The sequence below is a fragment of the Pantherophis guttatus genome, chromosome 3 (genome assembly GCF_059756535.1).
Source record: "Pantherophis guttatus breed Tessera chromosome 3, ASM5975653v1, whole genome shotgun sequence".
Taxonomy (NCBI): Eukaryota; Metazoa; Chordata; class Lepidosauria; order Squamata; family Colubridae; genus Pantherophis; species Pantherophis guttatus.
In genome coordinates, this window is record NC_142065.1 from 153,056,390 (window position 1) to 153,079,561 (window position 23,172).

Below are 23,172 nucleotides of genomic sequence, written 5' to 3' on the forward strand. Positions count from 1 at the left end.
GCCACTCCATCCCGGGTGCCACAGTAAATACTAAAGTCCCGTTGAGGTCTCTCATGGTTAATTCTAAGGTCTCAGAGGCAAAGATGGCTGGCTCCCCTCCCTCTCCACGATAGATCTATCCAGCTGGTAAAAGACAAACAGTTTTTTTAGTCTCTTCAGGTGAACCCCCAGTTTCCCCACTAGGGTTGAGAAGGGGGTTGGACACTATGACCTGCAAGGTCCCTTCCAACTCTGTTAATCTGTTAATATTTGAGGGGCTGCCACAGAGAGGAGGGGGTCAAGCTATTTTCCAAAGCATCTAAAGGCTAGACAAGGAATAATAGATGGAAACTGACCAAGGAGAGATTCAACCTAGAAATAAGGAGGAATTTTGTAAGAACAATCAACCAATGGAACAGCTTGCCTTCAGAAGTTGTGGGAGCTTCATCACTTGAGACTTTCATGAAGAGATTGGACTGCAGGAGACCTGCCGAGAGGGGGGTTGGACTAGATGACCTATAAGATCCCTTCCAACTCTGTTACCTGTTAACATGGGGTTTAAATAAAGAACCAACAGCATTTGACAAATTTTTAATGGGGACGGGTGAAAAACTGATTTAAAAAATATATAGTTACTTATTGAACTATAAAATGGAAGAAGAAATAGTCAAAGAAACAATTGTTTGGGCAAAATTTTTTGATTATGATATAGAACTAGAGAAATGGCAAAAAGTATGAGACAGAAACTATTATTGCCTGAGGTATATTTTCTCTGACGATCCTCCTCTGCTTTTCTAGGATCTGTTAGACATTACATCAGGAGAAAAGATCAAGATATATTTCTGTTGTTCTATTGCTCAGAATATGGAATATCGAAGGCAGATTCTAGTTGAATAGAAGAAAAAGCGTAGAAGAGGTGTGTTTTGAGTGGTCTCTGGTGGTCTCTGAGCTTGGTTGTTTTCAGTTCTAAGGTAGATAATATAATCAGTGCATAGGAAAGTAGAGTTTGTTTATATGAGGCAATTTTTCCCTACCAGACCTAGTTGGGACATGTTTTTTTTTCTTGGTATTTTTGATTTAAAGATTGTTTTGCCTAATTATTTATCTGGTGCTGTTTCCTTTTTAGTGGAGTGCTGGCTGTTTAGAAAGGATGTACTCTGAGCAGTTTCCTTCCGTGACTTTTGGCTAAATGACTTGCAGATTGGGATTATAACTATGTGTCTGTTGATGGCTCATTTGTCAGAATGACAAGTTTCAGTAACTCCATAGCATTTTGGGATTTGGCTCGATCTAAAATATCAACAGTTTCCCAAGTGAAATTGTGGTTGAATTTTTCCATGTGTTGAGAGGTTAAAAAAATTTCATCATGACTTCTGACAACCAATTGATGCTCATGAGTGAATTCTGCCAATCTTCTATCACTCTGTCCTTACATACGGTAATAGCAGTTTTAATCCTTAACTGTATGTTGTAAATGACTCCCTACTTTTCTTCTGTGGTGTTTAGATATTTTGGAAATATTTTGTTGATCTGCATACTACAGTGATAACAAAAAATTGTAGTAGTGTGTTGGTTTTCTCATAGTTTTCTCATAGTTAAAGCAGCTCAGTCCAGTGAAAGTCTTTAGACTAGGGAGGGCTAAAAGTCAAATAAACAGTCACATTCAGAGAAATGTGCTGAACTTCCTTTACTATTTCAAAGAAAAGCTGAACTGCTGTCCTTATGCAGAGGTTGCCTTAAATGACCCTTTCTATCCTTAAGAGATATCCTTATTTAATGTTTATGCAATAGCACATGTTTCTTTTTGTAGCAAACTGTGTTACTATCATTGGCGCCCTTCTCCCTGAGGACTCAGGGTGGTGCACAGCCAGAATTAAAAACATGAAATACAAATATTAAAAACAATTAAAATCTATATAAATTTGGCCCAAAATTTAAAAAACCACAAACCAATTAAACATTTAAAAATTTAAAAAATTTCTTCCTAAGCTAGCCCGGCTTGCTGGAAAAAGTGGGTTTTAAGGGCACGGCGGAAGGCACTGAGGTCTTGGATTCTCCTTATCTCTGGGGGCAGCTGATTCCAGAGGGTAGGTGCCCCCACAGAGAAGGCTCTCCCCCTGGGGGTCACCAGCCTACATTGTTTGGCTGATGGCACCCTGAGGAGGCCCTCTCTGTGGGAGCGCACGGGTCGCTGGGAGGTCGTGGGTAGCAGCAGGCGGTCTCGAAGATAGCTGGGCCCTATGCCATGGAGCGCTTTAAAGGTGATAACCAACACCTTGAAGCGCACCCGGAAGACCACCGGGAGCCAGTGCAGCTTGCGCAGGAGCAGTGTTACATGGGAACGCCATGCTGCTCCCATCACTACCCGCGCTGCTGCGTTCTGGACCAACTGGAGCCTCCGGGTGCCCCTCAAGGAGAGCCCCATGTAGAGAGCATTGCAGTAGTCAAGGCGAGAGGTGACGAGGGCGTGAGTGACTGTGCACAGGGAATCCCAATCAAGAAAGGGCCGCAACTGGCAAATCAGGCGAACCTGATAAAAGGTCCCCCTGGTTACAGCTGTCAGATGTTCCTCCAAGGACAGCTGCATATCCAGGAGGACTCCCAGATTGCGAGCCCTTTCTGTGGGGGCCAAGGACTCGCCCCCAATAGTCAGTGATGGAGTCAACTGACTATATCGGGATCCCGGGAGCCACAGCCATTCAGTCTTGGAAGGGTTGAGCCTGAGCCTGTTCCTCCCCATCCAGATCCGCACAGCCTCCAGGCACTGAGACATCACTTCAAGGGCATCGTTGGGGTGGAGATGTACAGCTGGGTGTCATCAGTGTACTGATGGTATCTCACCCCGAAGCCACGGATGATCTCGCCCAGCGGCTTCACATAAATGTTGAACAGAAGGGGCGAGAGGACTGATCCCTGCGGCACTCCACAGACGAGAGGCCTCGAGGTCGACCTCTGCCCCCCTGCCAACACAAACTGCGACCGGTCGGAGAGAAAGGAGGAGAACCACCGCAATACGGTGCCTCCCACCCCCAACTCTTCCAGCCGGTGCAGCATGATACCATGGTCGATGGTATCAAAAGCCTCTGAGAGGTCTTACAGGACCAGAACAGAGGAGCAACCCCTGTCCCGAGCCCTCCAGAGATCATCAACCAACGCGACCAATGCCGTTTCCGTGCTGTGCCCAGACCTGAAACCCGACTGGAACAGATCTAGATAAGATGTTTCCTCCAGGAATTGTGGAAACTGTCACGCGACCACACTCTCAACAACCTTCGCCATAAAGCGAAGGTTGGAGACAGGACGATAGTTGGCCAATATTGCCGGATCCAGGGATGGCTTCTTGAGGAGAGGCCTCACCACTGCCTCTTTCAAGGCAGCGGGGAAGTAACCCTCACTCAACGAAGCGTTGATAACACCCTGGAGCCAGCCTCGTGTAACCTCCCGGGAAGCCAGTACCAACCAGGAGGGACACGGGTCCAGTAAACATGTGGCCGTACTAAGTCTCCCCAAAATCCTGTCCACATCATCGGGAGTCACAGCATCAATCTCCTCCCAGATAACATTCTCAAGACTATTCCTCGTCACCCTGCCCTGATCTATCCAGTCAGAGTCCAAATCCCCCCGGATCTGAGCGATTTTGTCATACAGGTATTGTCCGAAATCCTCCACCCTGCCTTCCAGGGGATCCTCCCGCACTCCCGGATGGAGCAGGGAGCGGGTCACCCTAAACAGGGCGGCCGGACGATTCCCTGATGATGCAATAGAGGCGGAAAAGTAATTAAACTTTGCTGTCTTTATTGCCACTAGGTAGGCCTTAATATGCGACCTTACCAGTGTTCGATCAGATTCAGCAAGACTGGCCCTCCAACCGCTCTCCAGGCATCTTTTCCGGCGCTTCATTTCCCTCAGCTCCTCAGTAAACCAAGGAGCTGCACGGGATCAGCACCGGGTCAGAGGCCGCAAAGGCACGACTCGGTCCAAGGCCCCACCAGCCGCCCGATCCCAGGCGGCTACCAGGTCCTCAGCCGAGTCATGTGCTAGATCCTCAGGAAATGGCCCAAGCTCCATCTGGAACCTATCAGGATCCATCAGGCGCCTGGGGCGGACCCATCTTATTGGCTCCGCCTCCCTGCGGCGGGGTGTAGCGGTTCGAAGGTCCAGGCGAAGGAGCGAGTGATCTGACCATGACAAGGGTTCCATGTCTATATCCCCTATAATAAGATCACTCAACCACTGGCCAGAGACAAAAATCAAATCCAGAGTGTGTCCCCCCCTGTGGGTGGGGCCATGAACTAGCTGGGTCAGGTCCATGGCCGTCATGGAAGCCATGAACTCCCGAGCCGTCTCAGACGTTTCACCGATGGACGGCAAGTTGAAATCACCCATGACCATAAGCCTGGGTGTATCAACTGCCACCATGGCTATCACGTCGAGGAGCTCGGGCAGGGACGTTGCCGCGCGGCAGGGAGCCAGGTACGCAAGCAACAAGCCCATCTGAACCCCATGACCCCATCTCACAAAGAGGGATTCACAATCTGTTGCTATGCTAATATTACTGTAATAATGGCAAGCTTTATATCAATTCATCATGAATAAGCTAGGTGACGCTAAAGATTAGTAGTGGGGAAGCAGCCTATGTTCCTATTCATGTATGCATAAATTTCATTTCCCCTTTTCTTGCACATTAAATGACAGTTTCAGCTGTTTTGCCTAGATATGGTAATTTTAATAACTAGGACCAGTAATCCTTCTGCCATACATTAATGCAGCAGCTTATTGCAACAACTGGTTGAATAACCCCCCACATCAGATAATAAAAAGCTGCATGCATTTTGTCCGTATTTAAACAATGTTATCTATTTCTAGTTATAGCAGCAACCCAGGAAAGGAGCAAAGCAGAAAAAAATGGGACAATACATCAACTTCTAGTGGTATCACAGCATAGCTTTGATTGTTACAAGTGTGATAACGAGGCTACTTCGCATGCAAATAGAAATTGTAGAACATTCCCTTACAGTTATTATTGTTAAAAGATAGCTCAGTATTATTATCCAAATGTTGTGAATAAAGCCGTCAGAATATCCTGTCCAAAGCTCTTTAATTGGAACCTGGCAAAGCAAACTAGCTAGTATTCCCAACATACTTGAGAATACCAGACTTAAGAGAGAATGTTTATTGATCGACTGATAACTTTATCAATGGAGAACCTGTTAACAGATTGTCATAAAGCAACCTTCCAGACTGCCAGGTTCTAACCCATTCAGGCCTTTTAAAGCTTCGTATCTCCAACCAGTAAATTTGATGGATTTTTTTCTTACCAAATGTGCCCGTGTCATCACAACGTAATAATAGGAACATTTTATGCATGGTGCTCTTGTCCTGTCTCCCCGTCCACTCAGCTAGATAGAAGTTGCTGGCTTGTTCATTTTTGCATAGTCCAGCAGGCACCGGGGAATATTGGAGCCTGGCTTTTAAAGTATTCTGAAATACTGTTATTTTTGTAACAATAAATACAACAATCCTGAAATGAAGGGCATTTTCTTATGCATTTTTAAAACTATAAGCAAAAGGAACATTTTGGCATCCGTTGCTGACAATATAGTCTAATTGAACTAATACAATGCAATGTATATGGGACAACTTTATAAATAATTTGATACTGCATTTGGGCTAAAATAGGACTGCAGTTATTTACTGGAATTTGGCACTTTGATTTATTATCAAATCAAAGCTGCACTGGCTTCCAGTCCCTTTCAAGTCCAATTTAAAATACACACTATCCTTTTCTGAAACCGCTATTTCAAACTCTAATGTTGATGATGTTGTCCATTTTGTTTTGGGGTGTTTTTTTTACTTATTATATTTTAATTTAATGGTTTTTATTAATTTTAAATTTGTATTTTGAGAATTATTTTTGCAAATTGGATAAATAATGAAATTTCTTACAAATTTCATAATAAATTAAAATTCTGTAAAGTTTGAAACTTGTTTCTGGACTACACTAAAGTAAAAAATGAGGCAAATCACATGATGGCCTATCAAACTGGGGAAAAATTCTACATATAGATTTCCATAATGTTCATTCTCACATATTAATTACTGTATGTTGGGATTTTTAATGACATTTTATGTGCCCATCTATGATTAAACCAAAATATATTGTTGCTAACAGAGCAGGCATTCCCTTCAACAGCAGAAATGTTTTAGAAAAAGCTGAATTACAAAATTATGAAAAAAAAATTGAGTAATGCTGTTTTCTTTCTTTCTTTCTTTCTTTCTTTCTTTCTTTCTTTCTTTCTTTCTTTCTTTCTTTCTTTCTTTCTTTCTTTCTTTCTTTTGGATAATTGACATTCTTTAAAAAGATAGTTTGTGTGATAAATTCAAGACAGCCAAACTTAATCTCATATAATGTTATGATTAGTAAGGCCTTTGTATGAGCCAGATTAGATAAAAGTTTATTTAGACAACTGCCTTTTACTGGAAAGAAACAAGGAGTGAAATATGTTACTAGGTACATATCAGTTTGGTTTAAAGGTCATTACATTTGAGCATATTTTAAATGTGATCTTTTTTTTAGATGCATACACGTGTTCAATGTCACATTAAGTACTCAGTGAGTAATTGCCACAATTAGTTTACAGGTGTGCCTTATAATTTCTTCCATTGGGTGGAGCAGAGGTTTATTTCCTGTCTTTTGTTTATTTTAAAAATATCATGATCTTTTCCATTCAGGTGCTGCCTTTGCTTCCCTCTAATTATTTGTATGCCACTCGCCATTACCCAGATAATTGCCTTCCATTTGAAGTAATGGCCAATGTTTCCAACTAGTCACTAGTGAGAAAATATCAGAAACAGGAGGCAGCCCGGCCCTGTTCTCTCTTTTTTATCTCAGTGTACTAACTTATTGCAACATGAAAGAGCTGGAGGGGGGAGGGAAAGCTAGAATTTGGTGGGAAAATGTCAAAGCTGCTCTTCTATTCAGCAGGGAAGTGTGAAAGAAGCCAAGACACCAGAGTGCTTTAGCTTCTGGAGATATGGAGAAATTTCAGAAGCGGGAAATGTATTGTGAGGGAGTTTCCAATTGCTGAGTTAGACTTCCAAAGGAAGTACTGTATTGGGACATTGTCACTGCAGCATTTATTCTGGATCAGGAGCAGACCTGATTAATTGGGCAGTTTCCTAAGATGACCAGAAACCCCACAGCTTCTGAGATCGGTAAAATGACCCAGATTGTTGGGGGCAATATGCTAACTCCGTAAACCACTTAGAGAGGGCCGTAAAGCATTGTTAAGCAGTATATAAATCTACTATTAGGGTGGACGAAGGTAATTCCAATCTCAGATTGATGGGTTTTTGTTTTTGTAAGTGCATTTTAACCTCACTAACTAGAGTTTACTCCCCATGGAAGTTTCTATAGTTAATAACACAAGAGGTACCTGCAAACAGCTTCCAGAATAAATCAGAGATTATTGCTTAGTAGTGCCAATTCATTTGCTGCATGGACATTATATTACATGTAGTCCTCAACTTACAACCACAATTGAGACTGGAATTTTGGTCACTAAGCAATGCGGTCATAAAGCAAAACATCGCATGTCTGCATCAGTTAGCAAACTGCACTTCTTGCAATCCCTGTTGCTGTCATTAAGCAAATTTACTGGTTGTTAGCTGAGGACCAATCTAAGCCATTTTAGGTTTGGTCTTTCCTCAGTAAAGTGAGGCACTGCCTCCCCCCTTTCTCCCGCCTCCCTATTCTCTCCGCCCCCCCATCTCTGCTCTTTTGGCTGCCCAGTCTGGCAGAGTGGTATTCAGTACTAGAACTGCATGGCTCTAGGCTTGCTTACCATGCCCCAGGAAACTGCAGCCGTCCCAGCCCAGTCCTTCGCCATCCTGCACTCCAAGACCCCCGCAGTTCATTGCCACAGCCAGATTCGTTGACATCTTGCTGCCGCTATTGATGGGGCATGCCTGGCCAATATGGTTGCTACGTCATACGGGTCTGGTTTCATGCAGCAAAAGAAAGAGAAAAAAGCATCCAGCATCTTAAAAGGCCCACACCATGTCAAAATGTCCCCTTTTTACTATGGTTCTCACAGGGTGGATTTGATTTAAATCGAGTTGATTTAAATCATGATTTAAATCATTAGTAAAAAGGCTTGATTTAAATCAACTCGATTTAAATCATAATTTTTAAAGAGCAACTGTCATCTCTGCTACTCCTTTGACCCACTGTTGACTCACCGATAGTCCCAGTGTTGCAGAATATACAACCTCATGCTACATAACTAAGCTCCATTTCATGCTGAATAAACTAAATTATTTATGTATCTTAAATAGAAAACTACCTTACGATAGATTTTTACCCCAAAAGTTTTTTATTAAAATAAATTCGATAAAAAACAAAAAAATCCTATTTAAATAAAAAAAAATCTGATTTAAATCAAAAAAATCTGATTTTTTTGATTTTTTTAAAAAAATCATTCATTTTTATCCACCCTGGCTTCTCAGTTGTACGTGGCTGGCTTTGTGCTGCAAAAATATCATTGTTGGTACGTTACAGCTCAGGGAGGGGCAGCTTTGTCTTTTTGCTTTCTTTTTCGGCATCTGAAGCCAGCCCTCTAAAGCTCAGCAACAGTTGGGCACACCTCATCAGCAGTGGGAGCAAGAAGATGGCAGACGTCAGCTGGGGTGGCAGTGTGCAGGATGGCAGGGGCTGAAAGGGCATAGATAAGGGGAAGATAGGCGGGTGGGGAGTTGTAGTGCCTTGTGAGTTAAAATCCGGGCAGGCTGCCAAGTGTCAGAATTTTGATCACATGACCGCAGGGGTGCCGCAATGGCTGTTACTTTGGGCATGGGTTGCTAGTACTTCTGTTTCTCCGTTCAGTAACTTTGAATGGTTGCTGAACAAATGGCCATAAATCAAGGACTACTTGTATTCAGTTTGTTGGATACATTCCCAGTGATATGAGCAGGTTTGATGGTGTATAAAGCTTCCTGGGACAAAGATGTTAGCTTCTATTGGAGGCAGACGGATGGTCTGTAATCATCAAAGTCCTTGCAAGTTTATAGATCTTGCGAAAAGACAATACTGTTGATAGTGCTGACCTAAGAAGGAACAGTGGAAATTTTTTCTAAATAAATAGAGGAGCCAATTGTTTGATAAGCTGACTGACTCAGCTCCCAATTGCCTATTTCCTACCTTTTTGTACAACTATAAAAAGCTATAACATTAGCGTATTATTCCAAAACAAAATGATTTTTAGCCCTTCTTACCCTGCTTTCCCAGGGTAGCGATAAATGAAAAAACCAAATTGCTCAGTGCCTTTTGGAGAAATTGCTGCTGTAGTACTTTTCTGAAGAAACATTATTACTTCTGGTTAATTCATAGCCTGGTAGTGCTGTTCTTTAATGGCAGAGTTTCAAAGATAAAAGTGCTGGCTGAAAAGGTTTTATATGACAGCTCTCTTCCCTAGCTCTAACTGACCTGATTGCTATAAGCTCTGCAGAATTTACTGTAAGAGGTTCTACTTTATCCTTCATTCCTATAAATTGGTAAATAAGTATAAGTATATAGTAAATAGTTACCGTATTTTTCGGAGTATAAGACACAGCTTATACTTAGTTTTTGGGGAGGAAAATGGGGGGGGAAAATCCACCTACCTATTCATCTGGCTAGTGTCCTTAGTCTGGTCAGCTTCAGCACATTAGTTTGCTGGTTTTTTATCCCCTGCTTGGGGATAAAAAACAGCTTCTAAGGCACAACTGAGAGAAAGCAGCAATGAGAAAAGCAGGCAAAGCAGGGGTGAGGGGGAAATCACTTCACTCGGCTAGCATCTAGTTAGGGCTGAAAAAAAGCTTCTAAAGAACAGCTGAGAGTCGGAGCAAAGCATGGAGATGACTTCACTTGCTAGTGCCTCATTAAAGCACCTCGGAGAGTTGAGGGAGCAGGCAAAGCTGGGAAGATTGCTCGCAAGTGCCTCAGTGCCTCGTTAGGGCTGAAAAAAAGCTCAAATAACAGGCTGCAAAAATCATCTAAAAATATATTGTAAAATTATCGCTAGAAATACGAGTTGTGTCTCAACCCCAATTCACAAAGACAATCTAGGAAGATCCTGTAGTTGTAAAGAGATGTATGTATGTATGAGTTTGTGTATGAGTGTGTACACATAGCATAGTAATTAAGATTCTTATATATTGAAATATCTATGAATAACTTCTTTCCAACTTAACAATTTTCTTTTATAATAACAGTGCTTTTTTCTTGAAAATATCTTTGTGACCTGGGACATGAGGATTTTTCACGGGTGCACTACTCTGTTGTTAAACTTTATCTCAACACACCAACACATTTTTGTTAGTCTGAGTGTTATTCTAAGAATGAAAGGGAAGTCAAGGAAATGAATAGGACAGTAACAGTATTTACAATACAGCCACATCTTTCTGATATGCTTAAATATGAGTCCCACAAAACAGAAAAGGAGGAAATGATTCATGATACACAGTAATGGCTCAGCATGTAATGGGGTGGAAAATAACTGTATAAATAGCTTTCTGATTTATCAGAGATCTAGAATAGGCATATTTTTTGTAGGCAATGGAGATATAGTATATTGTCATGTTATAAACAATTTGAGAAAACTAGAATTAATAACTTCCAAACTAGGAGAAGATTCATTTGCTATAATTTGCTATAATTTGATTATATAACCTCAATTTGGATTTTGTAAGCTGCCCAGAGTTGGTTAGAGTGAGCAGCCATAAAAAAAATAATAAAATCATCGTTGTCGTCATCATCATCATTATCATCAAAAGAAAGGTATCAAAACAAAGAAAAATATAGCTAACTGATTTCTAACCATATACAGTGCATTCAGAAAGCATTCAGACCTCCCTTCACTTTTGTCAATTTTATTATGCTACAGCCTGGTTCTACAGTTATTGAAATTAATTTTTTCTCATTAATGTGCACTCAGTACCCCCATAATGACGAAGTGAAAACAGAATTTTAGAAAAGTCTAAATTTATTAAAAAGAAAAAACTGAAATATCACATTGGCATAAGTATTCAGACCTTTTGCGAATATTGTGAAATTTAGCTCTGGTACCTCCCATTTCTCTTGATCGTTGTTGACAAGTGTGTACACCAACTGTAGAATCAGGCTACAGCATAACAAAATTGACAAAAGTGAAGGGGGTCTGAATATTTTCTGAATGTACTGTAAATGGCTGTAATAGTTGTTATCCACTGAAACACAGCAATGCAGGCAATATAGAAAGAAAGTGTTTAATGTTGAGCTGCTGAATTATGAATAGAATTGCAAGTAGGTATGCTTGTCCTGGGAAGCAAATGAAGACATACAAGCAATCCTGAGTCAAACAAAACTATTGAAAATGTCTCTGTTTTCTCAAGTACTTTCCATAATTGATACTTCATTTTCATATAGAGAGAGAGAGATAGAGACAGACAAACAGACAGACAGACAGAGACAGACAGACTGACTGACTGACTGACTTACATTTTAGGGTTTGAAATACATTTTATTTTCCTTCGCCCTCCCAAATCTGATTGGTGTGACAGTGCAGAATAGAATCAAAAAAGTTTTTAAAGCTGGTTAGCATTTAAAATTCTAGCCATTTTCTAAAAGTCAAGTTTTCATCTTAATTTTCCCCTTTTTTAGTAGGCTGCACTCTAAAAAACAAGCATGGACATGTACTGCTAAGTCTGAAAAAGATCCATAGAATATTCTAATACCTTTGTATAAATAGCTTCCTGGTTAGTAGTTTATATTCATATTTCTTGTGAAATTATTTTTCCATTTTTGGGCACAGTACAAAATTAAAGAATGCAAAAAAGCTTATGTCAGGGTGTTACCTGGATTTGCAAAAGGAAAACAGAATCTTCTCCCATGTATTTATCTCATTTGGCAGCTGTACTCACTTCCAAAATTCCAAAAAGCTAGTTTCTACTTTGGAAGTTTCTTTTCAGAATATTGGCTTTGCTCAAAAAGTGATTTGTTCTTATCCAGAAATAGTTAATTTTATAAATGCTATGTACAGAGGAAGAAAATATCTAGATGAGATAAGCGGCATACAAATCAAATGAGTGAATGAATACATACATAAATAAATTTCTTGATAAGTGTTGAAGCTTGATGTTGCTTCAAACCGGAGTGAAATGTTCAGTAGCAATGGCGGTATGTAGTTCGGAGAACCGGTAGCAGCAGCAGTGCGAGACTCTGCCCACCTGCCAGGACGTGGTTACTTCCTAGAGCGCATGGGGCTGCTCAGCCAGGAAGGGGGAAGGGGGCGCCCGTCTCTGTTAAGAGTTATTTTACAGAAACAAGCTTCATGTAAGAAGGAAGCGTCTGCCTCTGGACACAGAGTGTGTTTTCGACATGCAAGGCATTTTGTCTGATAGGTATTCACCTGGTGCAGAGAAATTGAGCTTTGTTCCTATCCGCAAAAGCCTCCGTGTTGCTTAGTTCGCTAGGAAATCAGTTGACTTCCTAGCACCAGTTCTCGAGACAACAGGTTTCTGTTCTGTTCTATTTTGATTGAGAAAATATGGATATTTCTACACAGTGGTGAAATCTAATTTTTTTTGCCACCTGTAAAGGCAAGTCTGGCTTCCTGCACGGCTTGCTAAAAACCTCACCAGTACCACTGTGCGCGCAGGTTTTGTACATGTGTGTGTGTGACTTTGCTTCTGGTGTTTTGCAGCAGCCCATGCCCGACGTCCTGTCCCTGGCCGCTCGTCTTTAAGGCGCCCCATCCCGGGAAGGGGAGCGGGCTGCTCCAGCCGCCCCCGAGACCCCCGACTGGCCTGCCTGGGAAGCGCAACAGGTGATGCGGTGGTTGCCCCCGGCAGGCTCGGAATGGCAGCACCCAGATCCGTTCCGGGGCCTTTAAGAGCAGCAGAAATTGGCTGGGATGTCGCGCGACTCCCAAGGTGGCTCCCCCGAGCGGACCCACCACCCAAAGAGCGCGATCTGGGGATGGCTTTGGCCAGCCTGGCCCGGGCAAGGCCAGAAGGAGTGAATTCCCCAACTCCAGTTCAGCCAGCCGGGGACAGGACGTTGGGCACGGGCTGCTGCGAAAGACCAGGAGCAAAGTCATACACACACACACACACACACACACACACCCCGCGCGCTTCCTCCAAATGAAAAAACGGCAGGAGCAAGCGCATGCTTCTTTTTGCTCTTGCTCCTGGTGTTTTTTCATTTGGAAGATGGAGAAGAGGAAAAAGAAGAAGACGAGGGCGACGATCCTGGGTGCATGAAGCAAGGCATGAAAATCCACAGCAGGATGGTCGGGGTAAGTGAAAAGGGGGAGCAGCCGAGCGCTTTGTTTCTCTCTCCCTCCCCCCCCACTCCGTCATCTCCCGGACTCAGTGGCCAAGGTGGAAAGGCGAGCAATCTTCAGGACTAGGAGTCGTTGGATCTGGCTTGGCGAGGGGGGTCAGGCTGGTCAAGTGCTGATCATCGGAATCTTTTTATTACTTTTTAAAGCATTTTTTACTAGTTAAAAATTTTAAAAAGTAAAAAAAAGTTGGCCACGTCCACCAAGCCACGCCCACAGAAGCGGTGGCAAAAAAATTAGATTTCACCACTGCTTCAAACTGTAGCCATATCATAATGAAATATTCAATAAAGCTGTCATCTATTACTGTTTTTACTTTCTGAATGTTACTGATGTTCAGAGAATCAACCTATTTGCTTTTATAAATCCCCATTAAGCACTTTCTATTACAATTTTTAAATGATAAATTTACCAAGCTTTTGCTATAAGTCATAGGTTGCCCAAACCTCTCTGTAACACCTTTTATTAAACTAACTAATACTGGGATGTATCCAAACTGAATTCAACATAGGTTTTGTTGAAATCTGTTAGACAAGTTAGTTCCTATTTAAATTTAATTGAACAGATGGCTAGTTCTGCCAATTCTGTTGCCCCATGTGTTTATTTTTATTACTAAGCAGTAATCAACACTGTTATTGTTGACAGAACCATCAGTCTGTGGTGCCCAGTGTTAGAAATCTTTATTTTGAAATTCTTGATTTAAACTAGGAAAACATTATTTCTCACTTATACACAGTTTCACTTATACACATGGTCCTCAATTTACGTCTATTTGTTTAACACTGGTTTGAGGTTATGATGGCCTCAGAAAGGCTTTATGACCTGTACTCACATTTATGACTATTGCAATGCCCTCATAGTCACTAGTCACAATTCAGGCATTTGGCAACCAGCTCGCATAATCAGAATTTGTGACCTTATTTGCCAGTGGTTATAGGGACAGGGGACTAGCATCAGAAGTATAGGACTGAATGCTGTTTGCCTCCCCTCCCGCTCTCCATATTTCTCTTTCTTTGAAGTTGCCTGGATTTTCAATATTTTGATATCATTGTTCCCATGATACATTGATTTCATTTGGGAGATGTGGGCTAGACATACTTCAGAATGGTTTGTGAGTTTTCAGGAAGATGAAATTGTGGCCCAGATTTTATGAGTTATGAAAAGAGCCCGAGAAACAATGCTCTAGAAGACCACTTTATGAATTCAGTCTTTAATTGTGTTTGACAAACTTCTTTAAATATTTAGGGACTTTTTAGAATATTCTTCGGTGTAGTATTAAAGGCTATAGTCGTGAAACAATTTAGGAAATCCCCAGTATTTACTTGGAACAGTTTGTATGCATCAAGGATATTCCTTGATTGCAGCAATAGGCAGGTCATTGTATTTGGGAAAGCTAAGTAAAGTAATGTACAAGCATATTCCTTGATTATTTACCATGCTTACAACAATTAGATTGGCACCTTTATTTTAATATTAAGGATAAGCTTCCTTGACCATCATGCCTGGTTTGTCTGGGAAATGAGTTATTGAGTTAGTGGATAATTTAAATGAAAAATAAAGGAAAATATTGTTGAAAAAGCCAGAGGAAAACTGTACGACTGAATGCCATGAGCTTTGTGTGCACAGTCTGCTAAGCCATTATTAGAAATTTAGCTTTATAGCTGGTATACATTATGCCTGTGTGTATGTGTGTGTGTGTGTGTTTCAGAAAAAAAATTATCTTGCTGGGCTGTATGCTGGTGCTATAAATAAACAATTAAAGTACTAACGAAAACTAGACATTGTAGAGACACTTTTCCATGGAACTAATTGCTTTGTTTTTCATGTTAAGGATTGTTCCTCTGAAAACAGTAATAAGTAAGGAATGTTGGCAATTTTTTATTGCATTCCTTGCTTTAGCAAATAATTGTCTTTGGAGTGGAGAATTATGTTTGAAGTTGATGTAACTTTCCCATATTCATATATATTAAATTCTTAGACTAAAGTGGAAAAACGTATGCTCTTCAAGTATTAATGTAGCACTTTCCTAATTGTTGAGTCTATAGTCTAGACTCAACAATTAGTCTATAGTCTATAAAGCGAAGAAGTAAATCTCGGATCTGTGGACAGCTTTTAGAAAATTATTAAATCCATCTAATTCCTTAGTACCTATGAGATTATAAAACTAGTATATATACTCTGACCGGAGGGGGGGTCTGGAAGTGGTAGATTATATCTGTTGACTATTCACAGTCAATTACAGATTGATGGTTCTCTGACTAAATGCACAATTTACATATTGAGAATTGGTAAATTTGGTTAAAGATCTTATATCCATTTTTTATGAAGATGTAAAAAAATAATAAGTGGGTAGCCTATTAATTATTTATTAAATTCATCCCTTTTTGAACATTTTGTTTCCATTTAAAAGAAAAGCAAAACCTGGTTCTGTGCTTGCTGTATATTTAAAACTCAGCATGTATGCAATTCAGACAGTGCTGTGCTTTGTAAAATATTGAAACTGACATATTTAATCAGACACTAATAAGGAATAAAGGAAAAGCACTGAACAAGCAAAAGCTATTGTCATGTTCGTTTTTGTGCGGAAACAAAATGGCACATAGTATGTTGAGAGTACTCAGACTTGCTGGAAAAGCTATCAACTATTCATTAATTTATTTTAATTTAGAAGAAAGGCTTGCCCTGGAATAAAATATAAATCTGTCATCTGCAAGACCATGGGTAAAACTGTTTGCTCTATAAGAAACACAATTATGGTTTCAACTTATCAAATTAGCAGAAGTGCGGTTTCAAATTAAGATGCTGAAAGCAAAACAAGAAAGTGTTCAGACCAATTATTTATGATGCTTTCTTAAACAAAAGGTTATTGATAATATCTAACTATATGCACATATATATAGATACAAATATATGGGAAGAGAGAGACAAAGGGAGGCAGACTTGCTATTTTGTTGTTACAATATATGTTGCTATTCTTAACTTTACTTCTAGAACAGGCAAGGGCAATGTGTGGATCTTGTTGAATTCCATTTCCTATCAGTCCTAACCAGTATGACCAATGATGAGGAATGAAGGAAATTCATTCATAGCAGCGATGCCTCTGCTAGCGGAAATGGAGCTTGGGAGGCGGCCTCCCACACATGGCCCCCCAAGCTCCGTTTTCACTGGCAGAGGGCGGCAGAAGACCGTCACAGCTGAAAATGGAGCTCTGGATATCGTTTTCACTGGCAGAGCGCTTGGACCATCACAGACGCCCTCGACATGAGTGATGTCAAGCTGGCCATGCCCACCCTGGTCCCCAAGGTCAAACACAACCCTGATGCGGCCCTCAATGAAATCGAGTTTGACACCCCTGCTCTAGAGCCAGGACCTATAGAGATCTAAATTGAATTATTATCACTCCTCCAACCTCTTCCTGTTAGGCAAACAGAGTTTTCTCAATCCATTTAATTTAATAAGATATTCAGAGAATCATACCATTGGAAAGACTGTTCTATACTAGAGCTGCAGTGGCACAGTGGTTAGAATGCAGTACTGCAGGCTATCTCTGCTGACTGCCAGCTGACTGCAGTTTGGCAGTTCAAATCTCACCAGGCTCAAGGTTGACTCAGCCTTCCATCCTTCTGAGGTCAGTAAAATGAGGACCCAGATGTGCTGACTCTGTAAACCACTTAGAGAGGGCTGTAAAGCACTGTGAAGTGGTATATAAATCTAAGTGCTATTGCTATTCCATCTTTTTTGTCCCTCATAGATCAATCAAGACAATAGGAATGTAAATTTCAAAATAAAAATGTTGGAATTCAAATCTACTATTTTCTAAAATCACTAAATTATCTACAGATTATTGGAGAGTGATCATAATTGAGAATGATTTGAAGTTCCACATAAACCAAATACACCGTCATTTCTCATTTGCTTGTTGAGATCTTGTTGAATTGCATTTGCTGCCTACAGATTGATAGTCTGCTTTGATTGAAGCATTATCAGCTAAATTGCTAGAGCAATTGCAAATATGGTTGAAATAACCTTGTCTTCTGTGAGATCAACTCACTCCGTCACCTTCCCAAAATTTCATTTGATTCTGATAATGTGGGAGTTTTAGTTCATATCATGTGTAGAAGGCACTAGACTGAAGAAAGGCACACTATGCATAAATTTTCTTATTACTCATATTAGAGGAACTGAATTCTATACACCAAGTAAATATGTCATACTTAGCAAGATGTCACCTTAATTCTAAACTCATTCAAGAAAAGTTATTAATTTGAAAATAGGCTCTATTTTAAGTAGCATAATTTCATTGGCTCATTCTAATGTGACATAACTTTCCTTTATTGAGTGACGATTGGTACTAATGCCAGTGACTTATATGCATGCATGCTAAAGTGCAAATCTGTACAATTGTCCTGATAGCAAATATGAAGGCAAATCCTTAGTCTAGACAAGGCTTTAGTATATGTGCATTTTGGTTATGTGCCAAGGAGAAATGGACAGATGTCAACTAAATTACTTGATGGATTGAAATGATAAAACACTAACCATTTCTCCCAATAATGGGGTTCAGAATATAAAGTGACTCTGTAATAGGATAGCTGTAATGCTTTAATCATGAGTTTTTATTGCTTTGGAAATTTTTGTAGTATATATGACAGCATGACATTAGTTGATCATCTTTCTATAAACTGTAAAAACATTTGATTGACATACATTAATTAAAAATAGCATTACTCCAAGCTCTCTGATATTTTTATTCAATTTTATAGATACCTTGATTGATAAAGCTATTTTAGTGGATTTGTTCATTAAATATCATGTCCTATTAATGATAAAATAGATAAAATGACAAGTTATTTCATCTTGATATACATATGAAATGAGACAGAAATTTTTCAAGTTAAAATAGTTAATTCTGAAGCAAGTCAGTTCTCTTTTTTTAAATATATATTTTGCTTTCTTTTGATTTTTATCTGTAAGCCATCCAAAGTTTTTCTGTGGATAGGCGGTCTCAAAATTAAAATAATAAAGTACAGTAAACAGATATAAATCTGATAAATGGCAAAGGTTTTCCCTGTCCAGTTGTGTCTGAATTTAGGGGGTGGTTGATACACTACAGGGAGAATATGGTATAGGGAAATAAATTAAAAGATATACTGTTTATGTATACAGCCATTCTTTTCACATTCATTCACATTCATTCCTTGCAACAGGCCATATACTACATATCATCTTTCTGTACTTCTTAAACTTCCAAATTTTCATATGTTCAGTAAACTTTACACCAATTTCCTCACTTTAATTTCATTGTACCAAAAACAACTCCTTTCATTATGATGTACCTATGGGCAACATTTGTATGTTAAATTGAAATTGAGAGAGATGTAGGGCCCAAGTGGAAAAATATGATTTAAAAAGTAAATGTAGCTCAACAACTGTTCATTATTTTATTTTATTTTTGCAAATTGAGGAAAATAAGACAAAGTTAATGATATAAACATGATAGTGCTACTTGATCAGACCAAAATTAGTTCAACATTTTACTTTTTAGAGGGGTCAGCTACAAGTCCATAAGAGAGCAAATGTATGGTATTCTGCTTTTTGATGTGGATGGCTATCTCCTCATCTTGCATTAGTAAATTCAGGAGTTCAGCTTTGCCCACTGTGATGCCTCCAAATGTGTCAGGAAAACAAATCCCCAAAATGCTATTATAGTTTAACAATTCAATAAATGATATATTTCTTTTTGTCTGCACTGAGTATTCTGCCAATCAGCTTCATTGTAGAATCATGAAGTTGTTGTTGTAATAGTACAATGGCTTATACAGAAAAGATTTGTCCTTCACTTCTCCCCTTCCAACAATAATATGTGAAAACAAGGCGCCAGAATTACCATCTTCTCCCCTGTGAATGTAAACTTTCAGCATATTCTGTACTTTGTATCTATTTCAAATATTTTCATTTGTGGGATCCTTTTTCCAACATAGTCTTCAAAATTGTTACAATTAAATGTTAAAAACAGTCAACAGAATGGCATGAATATAACAAACAGTAATGACATATTAAATAAAAGGCTATTATTCCTTCCCAACTCTCATTTAGACTTATTTAAGTCTGGCAGCCCAAAGGGCAGTTACAAACCTAAACTAAATCTTTATCCCTTTTGGTCTTTCTATCCTCATATTTTGAGGTTTTATCTGATATTTCATCATGTTATTTGCCAATTTTCCTTAGCTCTTTTTATGGATCGTTCTCCAAGCATGCAACAGTGACCCATCATAGAGTGGGATAATATTTCTGATGGCAGAAATATTAGTTTAGGTTGGGGTTTTCAAACTTTACAGTGCTGTGATCTTGAAAATGAAACATGGATTTGTGTAGCATTCATCACCCCCAAGAATAAAATTAATTATTTCTTTGGGGTTAAAGTTGAACGAGAAAGGAAAATTCCATTTTACAATAGTTAAATTTTAATCTAAATATACCTCAGATCCAGATCATGTCATCACTGCCCCATAATAAAAGCCAAATCCAACATGTGGCCCACACTTTATGTTAGACCCTTGGTGACTTGGCTCAGGTCTTTGATTACAATGATATTTGTCTCCAGTACTGTAAGTTTGGGGAACTCCACTGCCAGCCTAACCATGGCATTGAGCAGCTCAGGAAATGAAGCTGCTACATAATAGGAAGGTCAGTATAGTATCTGCAATCCCATCTCTTACCTAGAGCTGAACTTTATGTAGATCTTTACATAAGTTATGAATTTTACATAGGTTATCTGAGAAGTAGCATCTCTAGAAGCCTTGAAAATTATATGGCCATTTGCTATGCAACAATAGCGCCTCTATTGCTTCTGTAAGTTTTGTGGATAATATGTACATAGGAAAGATTCCCTCTGCTCTCTGCTTTAATACAATCAGACTACTAATATCTACTGTCAAGGAATTTGCACAGCAGGTATCCAGATGAGGTCAGAGACACAAACTTGTAGTTTTATATAAATAAATATATTTTACATCTCTGTTTACAGCAAACAAGATAGTCAGGCAAACAGGAGCATCATGAGGTGAATCACAGAGCATACAGGGCACACAGAAGAAAAAGGCGGGGAAAAAGGGAAACTCCCAGTTCACACCCATAGCAACCAATCACAACACAGGTTACCTCATGCAGAAATCAGCAATCTCCAATCGATCAACTATTCTGGCTCACTGCACAACCCCACTGCTCCAGCTACTAAATATAAATATCTTAACATCCACCCAAAAACATAATAGAGAAGAAATACTTCATGCAGTCTTAGCTGTTTTTTATTCTGTGCAAAGTACAAAATTATGCCAGCCAGCAGGAATGGTTGAACTTTAAACCTTCCTTCCATTAAAATCCAGCTACCTATGTCCAGTAGCATATATGCACACTATATATAAACCAAGATCCCAGAGCAGAAAAAAAATCAACCTGGCTTCAGATTCTGATTTGTAAGTAGGAGATGCTGTAATTGTTCATAACTTGAGTGTGAACCTGCTCTATGATAGTCCTGTTAAAATAATCACTACAAGCTGTTTTGACAAAGTAAATTCTTCCAATTCTATAATTTTATGCAGACTATTTGTTTACATTCAGTGGATGATGAGGGAATATAAATAGAGCTACAAAACTCCTATAGATTTATGTAGATATTAAGAAATTATAGCATGAATTTCTGAATATACAGTAAATGCTCCAGTTTTGTTTTTTCAAAGGTAAACATTTGCTTTTTTTTTTTTTTTTTTTGCAGGTGCTAACATCATGTCGGGCCTTTCTGTTAACTTCCCGTATTCCTACCAAGGTAAGGCTGAATTTCATCACTTTTTCCCCTGTAATCTAGCAGAGTTCATTTACTTTTAAGATAATACACTGGTCATAGTCTCGGAATATAATAAGGTGGTTGAGAATGGTTAATAGAATACATTTAAGAGAAAATGATGTGCATTGTTTCCTCTTTTTTCTAAGTTGTTTAAAGTGTTACAATTGGAACAAATTTATGCAATCTTCTGGAAGATAAAGGGGCACAGCTTACTTTTTCTTCCTGTTGAATATGAAATTTTGTGACGGTATCTATGTGTCTGAAAGATAATTTAACTTCACAGTGTTTTTTAAGCTCTAAATTGTTGATAATATGAAGCAAGAATGACACATGATGATTCTTCCAAACTGAATTCTTTATTGTTTAAGACCTAAAAACAAAATATTTCCAGACTCTGCTATCTGCATCTAAATTATACTGTGTGAACTATTAAGGAGGATCCGTCTTCATCCTCTTTCTCTCACACATACGATTGAGATTGAATTGCCTGAGGCTAAGTTTCCACTTAACTCTTCTGTCCCTCCTGGGAATTCACCTCCTTACTACATTCCATTATAGAAACTAATAAAGAAACATTCAGATTACTGCTTTGCAACTGTATAAAATCCAAACAAGTAGAAATCACTTTTTATGATAGTAGCCTTCTGGGACAATTAACAAATAATAGTATAAAAATTTATGTAAAGACTATTTCAGATCATATGGCTGGATTATCCCCTTGCTTGATTCTTAAGTAAGAATCCCCTCTTGTTCATTTACATATATCAATATGTTAAGTAGGTTCACTAATTAGCGTTATGTCTCTGCAGAATTCTTGAGACATAAGTTATAATTCAGCTTCTCTTTATAATGGCCACCATGGTGGTATTCAGAGTTGACAGACTTCATCCAAGCAAAATTTTTTCAAATAATCTTCTGCAGTGGATTTTGGAGATGTATTGTTCTACAGGACGTGAAAGAAACCGTTTCTGAAATAATTTTGATTCCGCTGGCTAGAGTCTGTCAGTGCCTCTGTCTTGTCAGGCTTTAGTAGGTCTGAATTAGGGCACAGTGCTGATTTCATTAGTATTATTTCCTGGTCCAGTCTTACTACCATTTTCACTATGAAGATGCCAATAACCTTCTAGCCTCATTCTGCTCCATATTCCCATAACAGGAGATAATAATGGCAATTCATTATAGAATTTGCCAGGGTTGTATTTTTCAGCAGTGGGAGTAAGGGAAGAAGTGGGGGTTGACCTACAACATTGTTGACCTCTCATTTTTCTAGAATTGGTTCTATTTACAACTTGAAAATTAGTGGTATAAAGGAATGTTATGTAGTTTGCTATATACAAGTATTCCTCAGCTTACAGCTGATCACTTAGTGACTGTTTGAAGTTACAATTTGGACTTATGACCTGGCTTTGAAGTTCAGATGGTCTGGCCTCCTTTGCGGTCACATAACTGAATTTTGGATGCTTGGCACCACAGCTGCATTTACAGCCATTTGCAGCATTCCACGGTCACCTGACCGTGTTTTATGATTTTTTTCCCCAAAAATTGGCACTTCTAGTTTTCAGCCAAACTGCGCCCATAGCAAACCATTGATTCACTTAACGACCATGGAGTTCACTTAAAGACTGCCACAAAAACGGGTTGATCACATGACCAATGCACTCTGGCACTCTATGGATTCTGGCTAACATGATGCTGGCATAAGTTCCTGTTTTTGCTTTGTCAACAACTACTTCAGAAAAACTAACAAAATGAAATAGGAGTGGCACTTGATTTTCCCTTTCTTAATTATATGCACCATATATAGAAACATTAGTCAGAATCTGCTGTAGTGCACTAACATTACCGAAGCTTGAATTGTGACAAATATGCCAAATTAAATGTGCCACATCGGGAAATAAGAGGATATACTGAGCTTTAAAAATATATTTTGAAATTTAAAATCTGTAAAGTAGTGAATTTGGGGGGGGGAATGGGGACAACGACTGAGCT

At 39.3% G+C, this 23,172-nt stretch overlaps 1 protein-coding gene across 4 annotated transcripts in view; it reads left to right on the forward strand.

Moving 5' to 3' along the window:
* The window catches only part of CARMIL1 (capping protein regulator and myosin 1 linker 1), a 119,109-nt gene that overhangs the window by 32,924 nt on the left and 63,013 nt on the right, over nucleotides 1-23,172 (forward strand). For all 4 annotated transcript variants that reach the window (XM_034429293.3, XM_060682073.2, XM_034429295.3 and 1 more), the window contains exon 3: nucleotides 21,115-21,165. In XM_034429293.3, the coding sequence (XP_034285184.2) occupies nucleotides 21,115-21,165 (51 nt within the window). The remainder of the gene's footprint in view (nucleotides 1-21,114; nucleotides 21,166-23,172) is intronic.